General features: G+C 39.1%; 1 protein-coding gene across 1 annotated transcript in view; it reads left to right on the top strand.

The window, feature by feature from the left end:
• LOC145343247 (homer protein homolog 1-like) overlaps positions 1-15620 on the top strand; it is a 103891-nt gene extending 88271 nt beyond the window's left edge. Inside the window, exon 9 of the mRNA XM_080189346.1 lies at positions 11967-15620. Coding sequence (XP_080045472.1) covers positions 11967-12155 — 189 coding nt within the window. The 3' untranslated portion in view covers positions 12156-15620. The remainder of the gene's footprint in view (positions 1-11966) is intronic.
• Positions 15621-17255: the final 1635 nt, after the last annotated feature.

Below are 17255 nucleotides of genomic sequence, written 5' to 3'. Positions count from 1 at the left end.
CTGCCCGTTGAAGTGGTGGAGGCTGCCTCGCTAAATATTTTCAAGAAGCGGGTTGATGGGTTTTTGATAAGAGAGGGGATTAAGGGTTATGGAGAGAGGGCCGGAAAGTGGAACTGAGCCACGACAGATCAGCCATGATCTTATTGAATGGCGGGGCAGGCTCGAAGGGCCAGATGGCCTACTCCTGCTCCTATTTCTTATGTTCTTATGTTCAAATGACAAATTCAGGATTATACTTTCTGACAGAACAAGTCTTCACCAAAGTGATTTCTCTATCTATATTCGATCTCCACTTTGTAGAGGAAACTGCCTCATGAGTAGCAAGTACAGTATATGGAATTGAAAGTATAAGTAGATTACTGATTCAGGTGGTGCCCCCTGCTTGATGGGAAAGGAGTAGGTGGGGGGATGGCTGGTGTTGCAGTTTCTACCATTGGAATGTCATGAAAAGGGAAGAGGTATTCAAGAGCATAGAGCCAATGTTTTGAGTCTGGATGACCCTTCACCAGAACTGAGAGCAAAGGGAATCAACGGAGATTTATACTATGAGGGCAAGAGGGGGTGGGGGTGGGTGTAATGGGACAAAAGGAATGTAAATGAGCATACAAAGCTGAGAAGGTGCTAAAAAGTATCCACTAAACCATCAGTATGTGAGTGGCAGAACAGGGGTGCAGATTGTTAAAGGACTGCCTGAAGAATGTGGCAGTTGCCCTGAAGGGGGGTGGGGGGGTGATTAAAGAGGGGGCAAGAAGGAGAGCTGAAATGGAGGTGAGAAAGGAGGATAATAAAATTGATGAATTGGATGAAACAAAATGAAATAAAATAAATGGATATTGGGTAAAAGTGGAGGAACGAGCTTATGCTTTGAAGTTGTTGAACTCGATGTTGAGTACAGAAGGCTGTGAAGTGCCCAATTGGAAGATGAGGTGCAGTTCCTCCAGTTTACATTGGGGTTCACTGGAACATTGCAACAAGCCAAGGACAGACATGTGGACAGGAGAACGGGGTGGTATTTGAAGTGACAAGCGACAGGAAGGTCAGAGTCCTGCTTGCATATCGACCGAAGGTGTTCCACAAACCAGTTATCCAATCTGCGTTTGGTGTATCTGATACAGAGTGGACTGCGTTGGGAGCAGCAAATGTAATTGACCAAATTGAAGAAGGTGCAAGTGAAAGGGCTGTTTAGGACCTGGGACAATGGGCAGAGAGGAGGTAAAGGAGCAGGTGTTGCACTTTCTACGATTACATGGGAAGGTGGGCAGGGGATGAGGTGTTGAGTGTCCTGGAGGAGTGGACCAGGGTGTCCCGGAGATAATGGTCCTTGCAGAATGCTGACGGGTGAGGGGAAAATGGGTTGAGTAATGGTGTCATGCTGCATTTGGCAGAAATGGCAGAGGAGGATCCTTTGAGTGCGGAGACTGATGGGGTGAAAAGCAAGAACAAGGGGGATCTATCCTGGTTCTGGGAGGGAGAGGAGAGGGTGAGAGCAGTGGCCTGGAAGATGGGTTAGACACAGGTGAGAGCCCTGTCAACCACAGTGAGTGGAAAACCATTCTCATTTATGGACTCCGCTGATTCTCTTTACACTCAATTCTGATGTAGGGTCATCTTGAACAAAGAAAATTACAGCACAGGAACAGGCCCCTTGGTCCTCCAAGCCTGCACCGACCATGCTGCTCGAATGAACTAAAGCCCCCTGCCCTTCCAGGGACCATATCCCTCTATTCCCACTCTATTCGTGTATTCGTTAAGACAGATCACCATCGTATCAGCTTCCACAACCTCCTCCAGCAGCAAGTTCCAGGCACCCACCACCCTCTGTGTAAAAAAAAAACAAACTTGCCTCATACATCTCCTTTAAACCTAGCCCCTCGCACCTTAAATCTATGCCCCTAGTAATTGACTCTTCTGCCCTGAAAGAACAAAGAAAATTACAGAGAATATAGGCTCAAAACGTTGGCTCTCTTCTCTCCCACAAATGCTGTCAAACGTGCTAAGAATTTCCAGCATTTTTTTTGTTTCGGATTCCAGCAACTGCAGTATTTTGCTTTTATATTAATGAGTTACTGGAGGTTTTTTGGAACATTGAAAGGAGAAGAGATGATGTGATTGGTGGTATTGTGTTGGAGTGGTAGAAGTATGAATGGTAGAAAAGGCGGGTGGATGGAATATTAGGACTAAGATGGAACAAAATTGAGGAAAAGATATACGGAAGTGGATGTGGAAAGTGGCATTGGTAGAATGATGGAGAGGAAAACGAAATGAAATCCTTACTAGAAATGTAGTAGGAGGAAGTGCAATCAAAGGTAGATGTGGGAGACAAAGGACTTTTAATAACTATTGGTCAATAAGTATTCAGTCCCCAGAAAACGGTTATGTTGAGGAGTGAAAACTGTGGCAGAGAGCAAAGGAAGGTCATGAATGTAAGTTAAATAATAGTTTTGAGTGAGCATGGTGCTGGACCTTGTCCAAGGTACTGGTGATGTCCAAGGCAATGATAAGTAACTCTCAAGTTCTCAGAAGTAGAAGTGCATAATGTAGAGCAACAAGGTCGCTGCTGGAATGAGCCAGTCAAAAAGCATATAATTTCCAAGGATAAAGCCAACGTTTTGAAAGTGATCGCCAATCACTTTTAAAGGAGAATGGAATAGAACTAAAAGATTTGAAGCAACTTAAGGTGAACAATGAGGTTTGGGGTTGTTGTTTATGCCTTGGATTTAAAATGAACAGGTTTGGAAAGTGGTAGTCAGGCATTTTGAACCACGCTTGAAGTTGTCAGCTGTGATCAAATGTATTCCTGGAGATTTCATCACATGCTCCCACACTCTTACTATTAGTCGGCCAACACAGCCACCTTTGTGACGCATTGCCTTTCTAAGCCAATTGGAAAGCAGAAAGCCTCAATTGGATGATGTTTGACTGTCAGCCAAAAAGCCACTTTCCCATTTTTGATACTTCTATATCTTTTTAAAATAAATGTTCTAAGGAAATTACAAAACAAAAATGATTTTTCTCCAAAGTTGCACACAGCTGTGTCCTGGAGATTGATCTCCTGCTCCAGAAGGCTCCGAGCCAATCCTTAAGGGTTGGTAACCTTATCCATGTTCCCAATGTACTCACAATGCTGTTTTTTTTTGTAGCTATACATTTTAGGTAGGAGGTAGAGGGCTAATTTAAATTTGTAAGTCACTGCCAAATCATTAATGTCATGTAAAATGGTATATCCACCAATAAAACTGGGTGAGCTGCACTGAATCTAAAATTGAAGGAGAACTTGTGTTCAGCTCAGTTCAGAAAAGTTTCCAGTCTGTCATTCAATTAGTTTAATTTTTTTGTTCCCTTATCTACAAAGCATGCAGAGCACACGAGACAAAAGCATCTTTCTTGGATCTATTTGTAGAGCATTATCTTGGCCTAGCTGATGAAGCATGGCCACCTGTTATCAATAGATTTCAAGACCACCAAAACATTTAACTTCTTCACCACTGCTGTTTCCCATTTGTTACAGGAGATACCACCTTTCAACTCCCACTTCCTATGTTAAAATCCTGACCAGTGCTTTGTTTGACTGTGCTAACTATTACAAAACGATTCTCATTGACCTTCACAGACAAAACCATAGTAGAGAGACTTTGAGCAGTTTACCCCTCAGCACAGACATTGTTAACTGTCATCATACCACTATCAGTTGGTTTGGAATGCTATCAAACCAACCAATAGCATTCCTAAATAGCATGGTTAGTAGTTGATCACAGACAGGACCCTGCAGCTTTGCGCAAGATATCTAGGCAAATTTAACAATGCATTTATGCAGACCCACTATACCATTTCATCACTTATCTGAACCTAGCAGGATGATTGTAGGGTGATGAACAGTATCCTATTTACATGTGACATCCCATCACAGTTGCTCCATTCCTGAGCAGCATATGTATAATTAAAATTGTCAACCCACTAAGAAGATTTCTGACTCTATAACACGGCTGCTGAAACAATTGCTTCATGGGGCATTTTGTAGGAACTTACACCTAGAAATTTCCTGACCAGTTTTGTGCGACGTACTTCAAAGCCTTGCTATACAGAAAGGCTCATATGCAGAGTGTGCAAAACAACAGCACTCACCATCAGATGAGAAAGCAGCAAATGATGAGTCCCTTTTAAAACCTTGCAATAGATGTGAAGGATCAGCTCATTTCAGTATGATTCTAGTGATCTGAGAACTTGTCCAAAGCATTGCTGCTTAACAATCTTTTGCATCCTACATTGAAGAAATGCTTGTGTTTATGTAGCACTGAGGCATCTGGTAGACAAAGTGCTTTACAGCCAGTGAAGTAACTGAAGTAGTCACTTGTCAGAAATCACAATTTGTGCATAGCAAGCTTCCATAAACAGCAATGTGATAATGACCAGGTGATTTGTTTTTTGTCATGTTGATTGAGGGATAACTATTGACCAGGGATGACTCAGCTTCTATCACTCAGGTGTCCAGGTACATGGGAAGGCTCCACCTTCAAGTTCTCCTTCAAGCACTCCCAAGGGAAACTAGGGATGGATAATAAATGCTGCACTTGTCAACAAACCCACATCCTATGAAAGAATTTTTAAAAATCCCTGCATCTCTTCTAAATAGTGACTTGGGTTTTGTGCCAAGCTGTGAGGGTAGACAAGGCCTCGGTGTAACATCTCAGCTGTAGCATTTCACCTCTACCAATGCAGCATTCTTTCAATACTGCACTAGAGCATCACCCATGATTTTTGTGCTCCAGACCTAGAGTTTGAGCCTTACGTGTCAGAGGCGAGAATGCTGTTGACTGAACCACGGCTGAGACATTCAAGATATTAAAACTATTCTGACAACTTCTTCATCAGTGGCACACTCAGAATTCAGTTGCACACGATGCCATGACACCACAGCATGAGGTTTTCGTCCAACTGATTTATTTGATAGTAAACAAAGAGGGAAACCTCGAAAGCTTGTGTGTTTACTATCAAATAAATCGGTTGGACTAAAACCTGGTGTTGTCAGACTTTTTACTGCGTTTACCCCAGTCCAACACCGGCACATCCACATCATGACCACAGCATGAACCAGAGCATCAAGTACAAAAAAAAAGTTTAATGCTGAAATGGAATTGAATCCCTTTCTTGTCCAAGTGCTCAACCCCTTGGCTTTAAATAAAAAAACAATTTCCTAACTCCAATACTGTACTACACCTGTAGTGAACTGAGAAAATGCTGTTATTTTCAAAAACGAGGACCTTCAGGTCCTTGTGACTATAAATTGCTGCACCACAGCTGCTGCTAGGGCAGTCTGGCCTGCCTAGTTGACTGTGATACTGATAGGTAATGGTGAAGAAGCAGATGTGCTGACATTGAGTGTGTGCAACGGGGGGATGCCTGGGTAGGATGCTCTGTTGGTGAGTAGATGCAGATGTGATGGACCAAATGGCCTCCTGCTGCACTGTAGGGATTCTATGAAGTAGTGTGAGTGACAGCCTCTTGAGCTGAGAGAATGAAACCAGGCTGACTAAATTTATAAATAAGTATTAGATGTACAAAATTAATGCTTTATTTCCACGTTTGATGATGATGCAAAACTAGGTGGGAATGGGAGTTGTGAAGCAGATGCGAAGAGGCATCAAGGGAATATGAGTGGATAGAAGCATGGTACTTGAAACATACAGTAAGTCCTCCCTTACCGTTGTAGTTGTGGCCTTCACTTGCAACTGATGTTCTCCATTGCCATTAAAATTGAATGGAGTTTTGACTGGATCACCAAATTCTCCATTCTCACTTGCAGTGTGGCAGGCAAGAATAAGATCAGAGAATCCTGCCCACTGTATGAATTCATATTCAAACATATTAAAATCACAAGTGTATGTTCAGAGTGCAAATGATGCAAATGCAAAAATGGCGACACAATTAGAGAGCAAATTGCATTAAAACAAAACACCATTCAGTGGGGTTACGTAAAGCAAGGATTTGCTATAAAATGTGGAAATGTATTAAGTTATCTACTTTGGAAGGAAAAACCGAACTGCCAGGTAGTTAAGTGATGAGGGGTCCAAAGGAACCTGGTGTTTTTGCTCATATATCAATGGAAGCTAACATGTGGGTGTAGCAAGCAATTAGGAAGATAAATAGTGTACTGCCTTTATTGTAAGAGAATTTGCATACAGGAGTAAAGATGTTTGGCCCCAATTGTACAGAGCCTTGGTGAAAACAGCTCCTGGAGTATTGTGTACAGTTTTGGTCTCCTTACCCAAGGATGGATATACTTGCCATAGAAGAGGTGCAACAAATGTTCAGACTAATTTCTGGATGGAAGGATTGCCCTTTGAGTGATTGTGGAGACTGGGCCTGGTTTTGCTGGAGCTTAGAAGAATAAGGGGTGATCTCATTGAAACATATAAATTTCTTACAAGGCTCAACAGAATAGATGCAGGAAGGGTATTTTCCCTGGCTGCAAGGCTGGAAACAGATGACACAGCCTCACTTGGCTGTTTGGGACTGAGATTATGAGGGTTATGAATCTTTTGAATTCTCTAGAACAGGTTAGTCAATGAGTATGTTCAAGCAGAGATAAATTAGATAATATAAAAATCTCAAGGGATATGGAGATAGTGCAGGTAAAAATGGCATTGAAGTCAATGCTCAGCCGTGATCAAGTTGAATGGCAGAGCAGACTTGAGGGGCTGAATGGCCTACCTCTATTCCCTGTGTTCCGAGATAACTCAAAAAGCTGTATTACATTTTAAGCTACATAGATTAGTCCATTGCGTGAGACGCCAGATTATTTCTTCATAGGTAGAACTTGCATCCGTTTTGCTTCAAGGCCTGACCTCAACAGTTGTTCGTCTGTTATGGGCTGGGCCATGAATTTTGAAGTTGATCTAACTGATTGATAGAAGGTGAACAAATAACTGCATTTTAAACAGAATTAACCCTGCCTAAAATGCTTCAACAAGTCCACAAAGAAAATCATTGAATTCAAGAAATGGCAAACTTGGTAAAAGAAATATCAGAAACTTGTGATGGGGTCTTTTTCTGATTGGAGGTCAATGACTAGTGGTATTCTGCAGGGCTCTGCACTGAGATTTCTGCTGTTTGTGAAAAATATATATAAATGATTTGAAAAAAGATATAGCTAGTCTGATTAGTAAGTTTGCGGACGACACAAAGATTGCTAGAGTTGCGGATAGTGATGAACATTGTCAGAGATTACAGCAGGATATAGATAGGCTGGAAAATTGGGTGGGGAAATGGCAGATAGAATTTAATCCAGATAAATGCGAAGTGATGCATTTTGGTGGATCTAATGCAGGGGGAGCTATACAGGGTGGTAGAACCATCAGGAGTATAGACACACAGAGGGATCTGGGTGTGCAAGTCCAGAGATCCTTAAAGGTGGAAAAGGTGGTGAAGAAGGCATATGGCATGCTTGCCTTTATTGGAGGCGGCACAGAGTATAAAAGTTGGCATATGATGTTGCAGTTACATAGAATGTTGGTAAGGCCACGTTTGGAATACTGCATTCAGTTCTGATTGCCACACTAACAGAAAGACGTGGAGGCTTTGGAGAGAGTGCAGAAAAGGTTTACCAGGATGTTGCCTGGTATGGAGGGTCTTAGCTATGAGGTGAGATTGAGTAAACTAGGGTTGTTCTCCCTGGAAGGACGGAGGTTGAGGGGCAACCTCATAGAAGTTTATAAAATTATGAAGGGCATAGATAGGATAAACACTTGGAAGTTTTTTTCCCAGGTCAGAAATGACAAACACAATGGGTCACAGATTCAAGGTAAGGGGGGGGGGGGGCAAGTTTCAATACAGATATGCGGGGGAACATACTTTACACAAAGGGTGATGGGGGCCTGGAATGCATTCCCAAGCAAAGTGGTTGAGGCAGACACGCTAGGGTCATTTAAGACTTATCTAGATAGCCACATGAACAGAGTGGGAATAGAGGGATACAAACAGATGGTGTAGTTAGAAATGCACAGTCAGTGCAAACTTGAAGGGCCCAAGGGCCAGTTCCTGTGCTGTATTCTTCTTTGTTCTTTGAAAATGAAAATCGGAAACAAAGTACTGACTGACTACTGAAATCTTAAATCAACAAAGGTGAGAATAGAAATTTGCTATTAGCACTCCAAGAAACAAAATGGAAAGGGTACTGTGCACATCTTTGACACTGACTAGCTAAATATCAATGCAGCAGTTCCCTACGGCAATCAGGAAAGATGACAGAAGTTGATAATTACAGAGAATGAAGTAAGAACAGCTGTCGGAAGGTATACATTGTACAGACTTCCTGCTGGCTTCCCAAAGGGAAAACAGTTGCAGAGCAATGCAGGAAACTTAAAACAATATAAAGAACAATAAAATTATGCATGACGCACAAGCAGAAACTTGTGATCATAAATAAAGCAGACATAATGTAGCATGAAAATTAAAGGGCAGTTACATGCATCTGTCACAATGTGTTTCTTGAACTCATCAAATGCCTGTTCAGCTTGGTAGAGGAATATTATGGAGTCCAAGAGAAATCGTAATGCAGTAGATATTTGGCTTGTTGGTAGTGGAAAAATACTTGAAAAAGAATTGCAAAAAATTGGCTGGCATTTTCATTTGACTTCTGGCACCAAGATCTATATTAACTGCTCTCCGGCTGCCAGCAGCATTCAAATCCTTTGGAATCTTTGCAAGTAAGCAGAAGATGTTGTAAGATATAAGAAATTTGACACATTGGTTTTAACCCCTGCAGTTTATCTGGTTTGCCTACTATCCTCGGGCATCTTGTAATATATTTTGATCCAAACACAGAGGCAGCACAGGTTACAGTGGCACTGCTTTCTCACAGCCATTGACCTGGGCTCTATTCCTGGCTTGGATCACTGTGCGGAGTCTGCACATTCTCCCCGTGTCTGCGTGGGTTTCCTCCTGGTGCTCCGGTTTCCTCCCACAGTCCGAAAGACATGCCGGTTAGGTGCATTGGCTATGCTAAATTCTCCCACAGTGTACCCGAACAGGCATCGGAGTGTGGCAACTAGAGGATTTTCACAGCAACTTCATTGCAGTGTTGAAGTAAGCCTACTTGTAAATAAAGCAAAAATTAATAGGGAATGGAAGAATTAACAACTTGAAATTTGTTCTTGATGCTTTTGTTGCAAAAAGTAGATGTGTAAAATTTAATGGATCTTAAACAACAATCAAAAATATGAATAGAAGGTTACTAACCAAGGAACTTAATTTTTTGTTCAGTCTTGCGTAGAAGAGGATAAAATTCTTTTTAAGCAATGAATACTTAGAACAGTTGCCTAATTCTAACTATTGAGCTCTAAATACTTACCAGTACAGTCGAAACACACTCTTGCTCTTTGAATAGCACCATGGGAACTTGTGACCCTTGCCTTAACATGTTATGTGCAACAATGCAGCATTCTCACAGTTCTGCACTGAAATGTTAACTTCTGCTATGTCCTCAAGCCTCTGGAGTGAGACTTGAGCTGGCAACTTCTGAATCAGAGATAAGAGAACTACAACTGAACCAAGGATGACATCTAAGCAGTGGAATAATGGTGAGCAAGATTTGATACAGAATAAGATATGGAATACAATGTCTTGGATAAATTAAAGAAGGCTAACCAGGAGATCATTGGAATAGTCAAGCCTGGAACTATCAAAGATTTGGTGGAGAATTGTGACAGCAGATATGCTGAGGCAGGTGCAAATGCAGGAAATACAATGGAAAAAGAAGTAGATGAACCTTGCAATGCAAAGGATGCCTGGTCAGAAGATCAGCCTAGGGTCAAACTGGACTCTTGAGACTGCAACAATTAAGTTCAATAGGATGATAAATGGAATTAGCAGCATGGATACAAAAGTTTGTGATGGGCATGAGAAAAAATTCCACTCTTCCAAATTGGATATTAGACGAGTAAACCGACAATGCAAAGCCGCTGGAGATATTGAGAGAGTTGCTGGAAATTCTAACAAGGTGTCACACATTTGTGGAACTGATGTCTTTAAGTTTTTTATGTTTTCTTGATGGGCAAGAGGAAAAGTAACAGAGGCAACTTCACACGTGGTCTTAGTATATTGAGGAAGAGGTGTGGGGATGACCAGATGGTAATGAAGTATAAAGAGAGAATTCAAAATGAATTTGAAAAGAGCAAGGATATATTGGGAAACAATTGGATGAGAGTTGTAGACAATGATTTTAAAGATGTTACAAAAGATACAAGTCAAGAAACGTGAAGAAAAAAAGATGGCACCGGAGGAACAGGAGAAGAAACCAAAGTGTGATTTGGTGATAAGGACCATGCTGTTATTGGGTAGGGCAGGTGTGGAAGACTTCAGTAAGGGTTTCCACCCAGAAGCTAAGTTTCAGACACATTCATCCAGTTATCTGCAGTAAGGTCAAAAGAGTGGGATGGGGCAATTGAAGTTGAAGCAACGATGAGAGCTTTGATGGCCCCTCAAAAACTTGATTTGATTTGATTTCTTATTGTCACATGTATTAGTATGCAGTGAAAAGTATTGTTTCTTGCACACTATACAGACAAAGCATATCGTTTATAGAGAAGGAGAGGAGAGAATGGAGAATGTAGTGTCACAGTCATAGCTAGGGGAGAGAAAGATCAACTTGAAATGCCAAAAGAGGCACAGAAGGTAGTTATGGGTTTATTCAAATAGGTTTCAATCATAGAATCATAGCCAGCAACATGGTGAGTAGAGATACAGTAGAGTAGTGATGGATTATGGTAGGATTAGAGGAAGTAAAAGACCAAAGAGGGAAAAATAGTAAGGAATGTGTCTGATTCACAGGAAGAAAAGGAGACAGGGAACAAGGGTCAGAGGAGAGCCAGGAAGCCTGGTGCAGCAGTCAAAATACACACACTAGTCTAATTTCATAAGCGTTGCAGAGAATAGGTGGAGCATTAAGAGAGTATGTAAATAAATCTAGACTAATTGATTTCCTGTGGTAAAGGACAAGCTAACATAACTTGTTAAGCAATATTTGTTAGTAATGTGCATTTTTATTATGAACTAGATGGAGCCACATAAGCTGATAGCATTCCATGGGTCAAAGTCAAATTTTGAATTCAGTAAGGAAGACGACCATGTAGAAATGTTTTTGCGTGAGATTTTGGTTGCGCTCGCCCCAAAACCAGGAAATCCCAAGGTCAATGGATCTTTGCATGTTCTGCTCCTGCCCTATATGATTCCCGTGGAAGGTGGGACAGGAAAATTCCTGTGTTGATGTTTTTACAAAATTTATTGTCTGCACTGACCTTATTAATTTTAAGAATATTTCAACATTGAGGACAAAAATTCTTTATAGGTCATAGTTGAACCAGGCCATTTTGGTATGACTGGAGTTTTATCTTTCTCCCCCCACTGCAAGATTCAGACCCTGCTCCAGACTGTCCGGACAAATGGAAACTTGAGCTGTTGGATCTAAATTCTAGGTTGACATCCAAGAAGTATATTTGTTGGATTTGTGAGGAACCACTGCCTCCACCCCCTCCATTGATTGGTTAAGAGATTCTTAAAATCTCTCCAGTGCATAAAAGTTAACTTAGCAATCAGCTATAAAATCTGGCTGCTGAAACTATGAGTGTTAAAGTTGGTAATACTTTTTGACGTATCCTGATTAGAATGTATTTAAATATATGTAGCTCACATATGAGTGACTTTGCATCTCATCTACCTAATTTGGAAACTTAAGCAATTAACCTCAATTTCTTTTTGTAATTTAATAGTAAACCATTTTACTTGTACATATAGTAAAAATAATATATATAATGCAGCTCTTATTTGGATTGAGCAATCCAGAGATCATCGTCACACAATTCTCAGCCTTCAGGTTTTTTGGTTGTCTGTTTCAGTTCAGTTATTAATATTTAGGATATAAATCCTCCATGGAATACTCCAATTAAAGTCCTCTTTATCTTTTCTTCTGATAGGAAGTAGAAAGCCGCAATCGAGATCTGGTGGAACAGTTGGCAGACTTTGAACAACGTCTGGAGAAGAGTCAAAACGAGCAAGGGGTCTTCCGCAATAACTTAAAAACACTTCTAGAAATTCTAGATGGAAAAATTTTTGAACTAACAGAATTACGAGATAATTTGGCAAAGTTAATAGAAGGTAGCTAAAACGAGAACCTCTGCATCAGCATTGTCATCCAAATACAGTACATAGAAAGGCCAGGTTGAAATCTATCTTTCTTCACAGTGGAAGGGATACTGTTGGCTCCCTATATTGGCAAAAGATATGCTTTGCGCTCTTTATTTAGTGTGTTATACTCATTACTTAAGGAGGTGCAAAAGCGTAAAGCCTTACTGTAAATTGACATTTCCCCACATTATTTCTTCTTCTTGTTTGCTATAGTCAACAATTTTGTACGTTTAGTTTTTAAAATTCCATTTCACAAGACTGCTCCAAAATGTAATCTGGACAACTTGGGAAGGTTTATAACATGACAAATGAAGCCTTTTAATCGCAAACAAATGGATTTTACTGAATCAAAGAGACAGTATCCCTTTATACAGTTATGTAATGGCTGTTATTGGTAACATCCACATACTGTTTGCATCTTAACCAGGTTTCATTCATTTTTGCTGTCAAATTATTACAACAGTGAAAAATGGTGCACTGATAGATGCATTTATTTATGGGCTCCAAAGAAATTCTTTATAAGAATGATTTTTCAATTTATTAAGAACACTAAATAGTTCTTTCAGAAGGCTTAGAAATGTTTGAGTATGGTGTACAGTTTGATTCTGAGATATCCTTTGTGCAGGTTGATAAAAGGGATGATGTCTCTTTAAATTTAATAAAAGTGTAAGTTTAATATAACTGCTACCTTGTTATTTACAAAACATATATTATGGTTTTCCTAAGTAGTGCAGTTGCACTCACCATACACACATTCAGAAGTAAATTTATAAAAATCCAAAAAATTAATATTGGGCAGAGATCAGTTTTTAAGGTGTGTACTATACAGCAATAATTGAATGCCACTAAAGTTTTAAATGTATAATTTATTGAAATGTTTTATTCAGAGTATCATTTTTATTGTGCATTTAAGTAATTTATAGATGTGTAAGCAGACCTAAGTAATGGTTAATTGGTTATTTTCCATGGCATAATTGAACAGTGCATTTTGGTTAAGGTTTAAGAAGCTTCTTGTATCTTGGAGAAAAATTGCATTTTTAAACTGGAGCTCTTATTTCAGCATAAGTGCTGCAACAGTCTGAATTTTCACTCCCTGAAGGCTCATACAAATAGTTGACTTATAAAAAAGAAAGTGAAGGGGACAGGTTATAAGTGAGAAATCTATTTACTGTACATGCTATAAACAATGTGAACAGTGGCTTACAATGTACGTTATAAATCTAAAATAACGTGGTAGTCTTGGAGTGTTACACAGTTAAATGTTTATCAAGCTCTCTGAGAATATATACCTGTCTTTCTATCACAACCTACAAGTTACTGGAAGTATTGGCTAATGCTGTAATAGTTGACAGACTAGTTAAGACTATACCGGCATGGTTTATTTAAGCCATGCCTCCATTGCAAACTGTCTGCAACAGAGAAAGGAACCAAGACAACGACTATATAATGATTGAGTTGAGGAACGACAACCCGAGTTGATGAACTGAAGCAAAAATATAACCTTCAAAATGTGAATCTGCTGTAGAATTTAGTCTAGAATAGACCTTGATTGAGCCTGCTGATGAGATATGTATGACTTAATTAACATTTATTTAAGATATGTTTGAAGGACAATTGTACAGACTTCCTAACACTGCAGTAAAACAATGTAAGATGTAATTTCTGGGAACCCATTTTTTTCTCAGTCCCAATAGTTCAGTAAAAACGTAGCTTTGGTCGGAACAGAAACAAACATTTGGCGCTTATTGGAACTTGATTATTGCTAGATGAGCACTAACTCCAAGTGAAAAAATAACTTCACTACAGTTGAATCTCCTACAAGAGTGAAGGACTTGGGAAATGAGCATCACGATTTTTTGGATATAAAGAGCCCCTGCAACAGATTCACGAAAGTTCTTACTTCTGGATCACCCACTCATTTTTGAAAAAAAAAATTGGAACAATGCCAGCTTCTGATCTAAGATGAACCTTGGTACCCTGATTAGCAAAAATATTATTGCTTTATATACAACTGGCCATGTGTAGGATTGCCCTTGTATGGGACAACAGAATATTCATCTGCCCTCGATGACTTTTTAGATATTTGTGTCATCTCTCATACATTCAATATGGGGCGGGGGGTCAGATCTGTTTTTCATGTTTTTAAACTTTATTGTTACACTGGGATCAGGAAATATAATAGAGCCTTGACCCAATACTGCATGCTAGTGAAACAGAGGCTACTCTGTTTATAGTTACTATAACTATAGTGTGTTTATAGTGCAGCTAGATTGCACTAAATAGTTTTGTGTAGCAAGTTGAATGAGGTTTAATAAAGGGAAGGGAAACTGCACCTTTATGTTCTGTACTTCGTTAGGACATTATATTGCTTGATAAATGAACATGAGCAACACTGCATTAATTAGCATAAATGAACTGTTTCATTTGGCCTTCAGAAGTTAATGCCGCTGGAGTTTCTGAAGTATTTTGAGATGTTAACTATGTAATATTTTTAATTCCACAAAGTCTAGTTTTTTTTTCTAATTTGTTAATTTCCAAAGAAAAGAAATGTGCTCGGTGGTGGCTGAAATTGAGGGCTAGTTAGAGGCTTTGTGTATCTTCGCTGACCTGTCTGATCTAAATTAAACTGCACATCTTTTCTCCTCTTTTATATAAGTGTTTTGAGAACACTCATCAAAACAGTGGCTTTAATATTACAGACATGCCTATGCTTTTATGAATCCACAAAAATCAACTTGTACTGTCTGAGACATCCTGGAAATACAGTGTAGGAACATTTTTTTTGAAGGATGGAAAAGTTAAGTGTTTTAAGACACATGAATAATCTTTGATTTGGAATTGTGTCTTGGGTTGAACTGCCCCTATTATTCATATTACCAAATGTAGCAACAATTGCATGTTGAAGCTCAAAATTAAATGGTATTATGCTTGGACAATTCTGCACAATGTTGGCTTTGAACCAGAATAAGCCGATCGGGAATAGAAGCATTCGATTATTGACTCGTATCATCAACTTCAGGTCCACCGTTATAACATAGAACAGGTGTGTTGAATGCTCAAGTTAACAAGTGAGCACAAATCTAATACAGTGTATGGTACAGAGCTCTCCTGTTCTGAGCATGTACAGTATAGTGGGTCAACGCTCTAGGCTATTCTGTTGTTATGCCACTATTTAGGTGTAACTATTATTTCTCAAAAATGTGGCTGGTCGACAGCTGTGCCAAAATTGATAAACCCAGTGTCCTTTTTACAGAAACTGTCAGTGATTCTTTTTTATATGTGAATGTCTTTCCAAATATGGAGTCATTGATTTATTGCAATACTGTAATATTCTTATGGTGTGTCTTAAGGTGGATTTTATGATTTTAGAATCCATGTAAGCCCTTGTGCCAAAAGAACTTGTTTGTACTGTATTAAAAACTGCAACAATGCAGACTTCTATTGCTGTTGGTTAATTTATATTAAAAACATGATGTTTTCAGTTTAAAATGAAGGATAAATAACCCAGCCCTGCAAAGCACAATGATTATCTTAATATTGTTGAGCATCTCTGAAGACGTTTAAGAAGTCAAGAAACCCTTTGAGATTTATCAATAAAAAAACACAATAAATATCAGGGCCATGAATTGCAATTCATAATTCCTGTGAAATTCAACACAATTGATTAATATTCTTTTATATTTGTCGGCAATCAATACCATTAATAATATAAAAATAGCCTTCCATTTTAACTTAAGCATTAGAAAAATGGATATCAGCACGATTAATTGAATTTAAAGGACAATCCTTTTGCAGTGCCACTCGACTGAAGATTTATCATGTTGACCCAGTGAGTGGTTAACTCTACGGAGTGCAAAGCTCTCGAGTTCCTTCTCCAGTCATTTACTTTGACTGCGCAAGTTCAGCAAAATGTATCACTATATTATGTTAATTATCTAGGAATCTGCATGTGCTTTCTATTGACTTCCATTATAATTCCTTCTTTTCACATTGATAATGGGAACTTCCAATGTAAGCCTGTCATGCTTTCGCTACCCCTTCCATGTGGAAGTGTTGCAATGTCACCGCTAATGGGAGAATGTAATCATCTTGTGACAAGTTAACATAGGCAGTTTTTAAGTATAAAACAGTAGCGAGATTACTAATGTAGACAAGCAAAGCAGACAGTTTGCACATATTAAGGTCCCACAAACTATACTGAAATAAATTATCACTGAATTGCCTGGTTTTATTGGTTGACCAGCTAACCTCTACTGTTTTGTGAGATCAATGGTGGTAAGATAATATGCTCATAAGTCAAAATTTTACTTACTCAGTTTAACATTCAAATAAAACAAAGTACTTAAAACAAATAAGCTGAGTTGAGAAAACAGTTTCTCGTGTATTTGCATTTCTTGAACTTGCTCTTCCTAGCCAAACCCAAATTTCTGTCCCAAATCTGTTGGTTTACCTTCTTTTCAAATCAGGGACAAAAATGCCCTTCTAAGTAATGCTGAGCATACCCTAATCACCCCTTGTTTACATGCAACTGTACATCAAATGGTTAAAGTCATATTATTTAGTGACGTGGAATTTCCCTTTTTCAAATGCTAATGAATGTGTGGAATGGGACTGAACCTATACCTTCTGACTCGAGGTATTACGGTGGAGCCAAAGTTGACACTGAAACTTGGCGATTGGCTTTGGCTCATGGCAAAATGCTAAACCTGTTATTTGTGTAAGTTCAGTAAAATCATTAAAATGCTGGCAGAGATCTGCCAAGGAAAATGAAAAATATTTGCTCAGTAATAATTGGAAAATAATTTGTGGGATTAAAAGGCAATTCTCCAGGCAAACCTGGACCACATAGGCACCCTAGTCAGTGTGTGCAACATATGTAATAATGAAGTATTCTATTAATTATGTTATTTGTTTCCACTAAATTTTAGAAATATTTAGACATTTTGAAAAATCAGAAGAAGCCATCATGTTTTGTTGTTGCGATCAAAACAACTGAAAAAGTATAGATTTTCATGAAGAGACTGCAGTATATCTTTCATGCTCCACAAACCTAAGTACATTCAAAACTCCTTTGCCCA

The sequence above is a fragment of the Carcharhinus amblyrhynchos genome, chromosome 5 (assembly GCF_965287045.1).
Source record: "Carcharhinus amblyrhynchos chromosome 5, sCarAmb.v2.hapA, whole genome shotgun sequence".
NCBI classification, from domain to species: Eukaryota; Metazoa; Chordata; class Chondrichthyes; order Carcharhiniformes; family Carcharhinidae; genus Carcharhinus; species Carcharhinus amblyrhynchos.
Note: the sequence above shows the minus strand (reverse complement) of the source record. Positions and strands in the feature narration are given on the sequence as shown.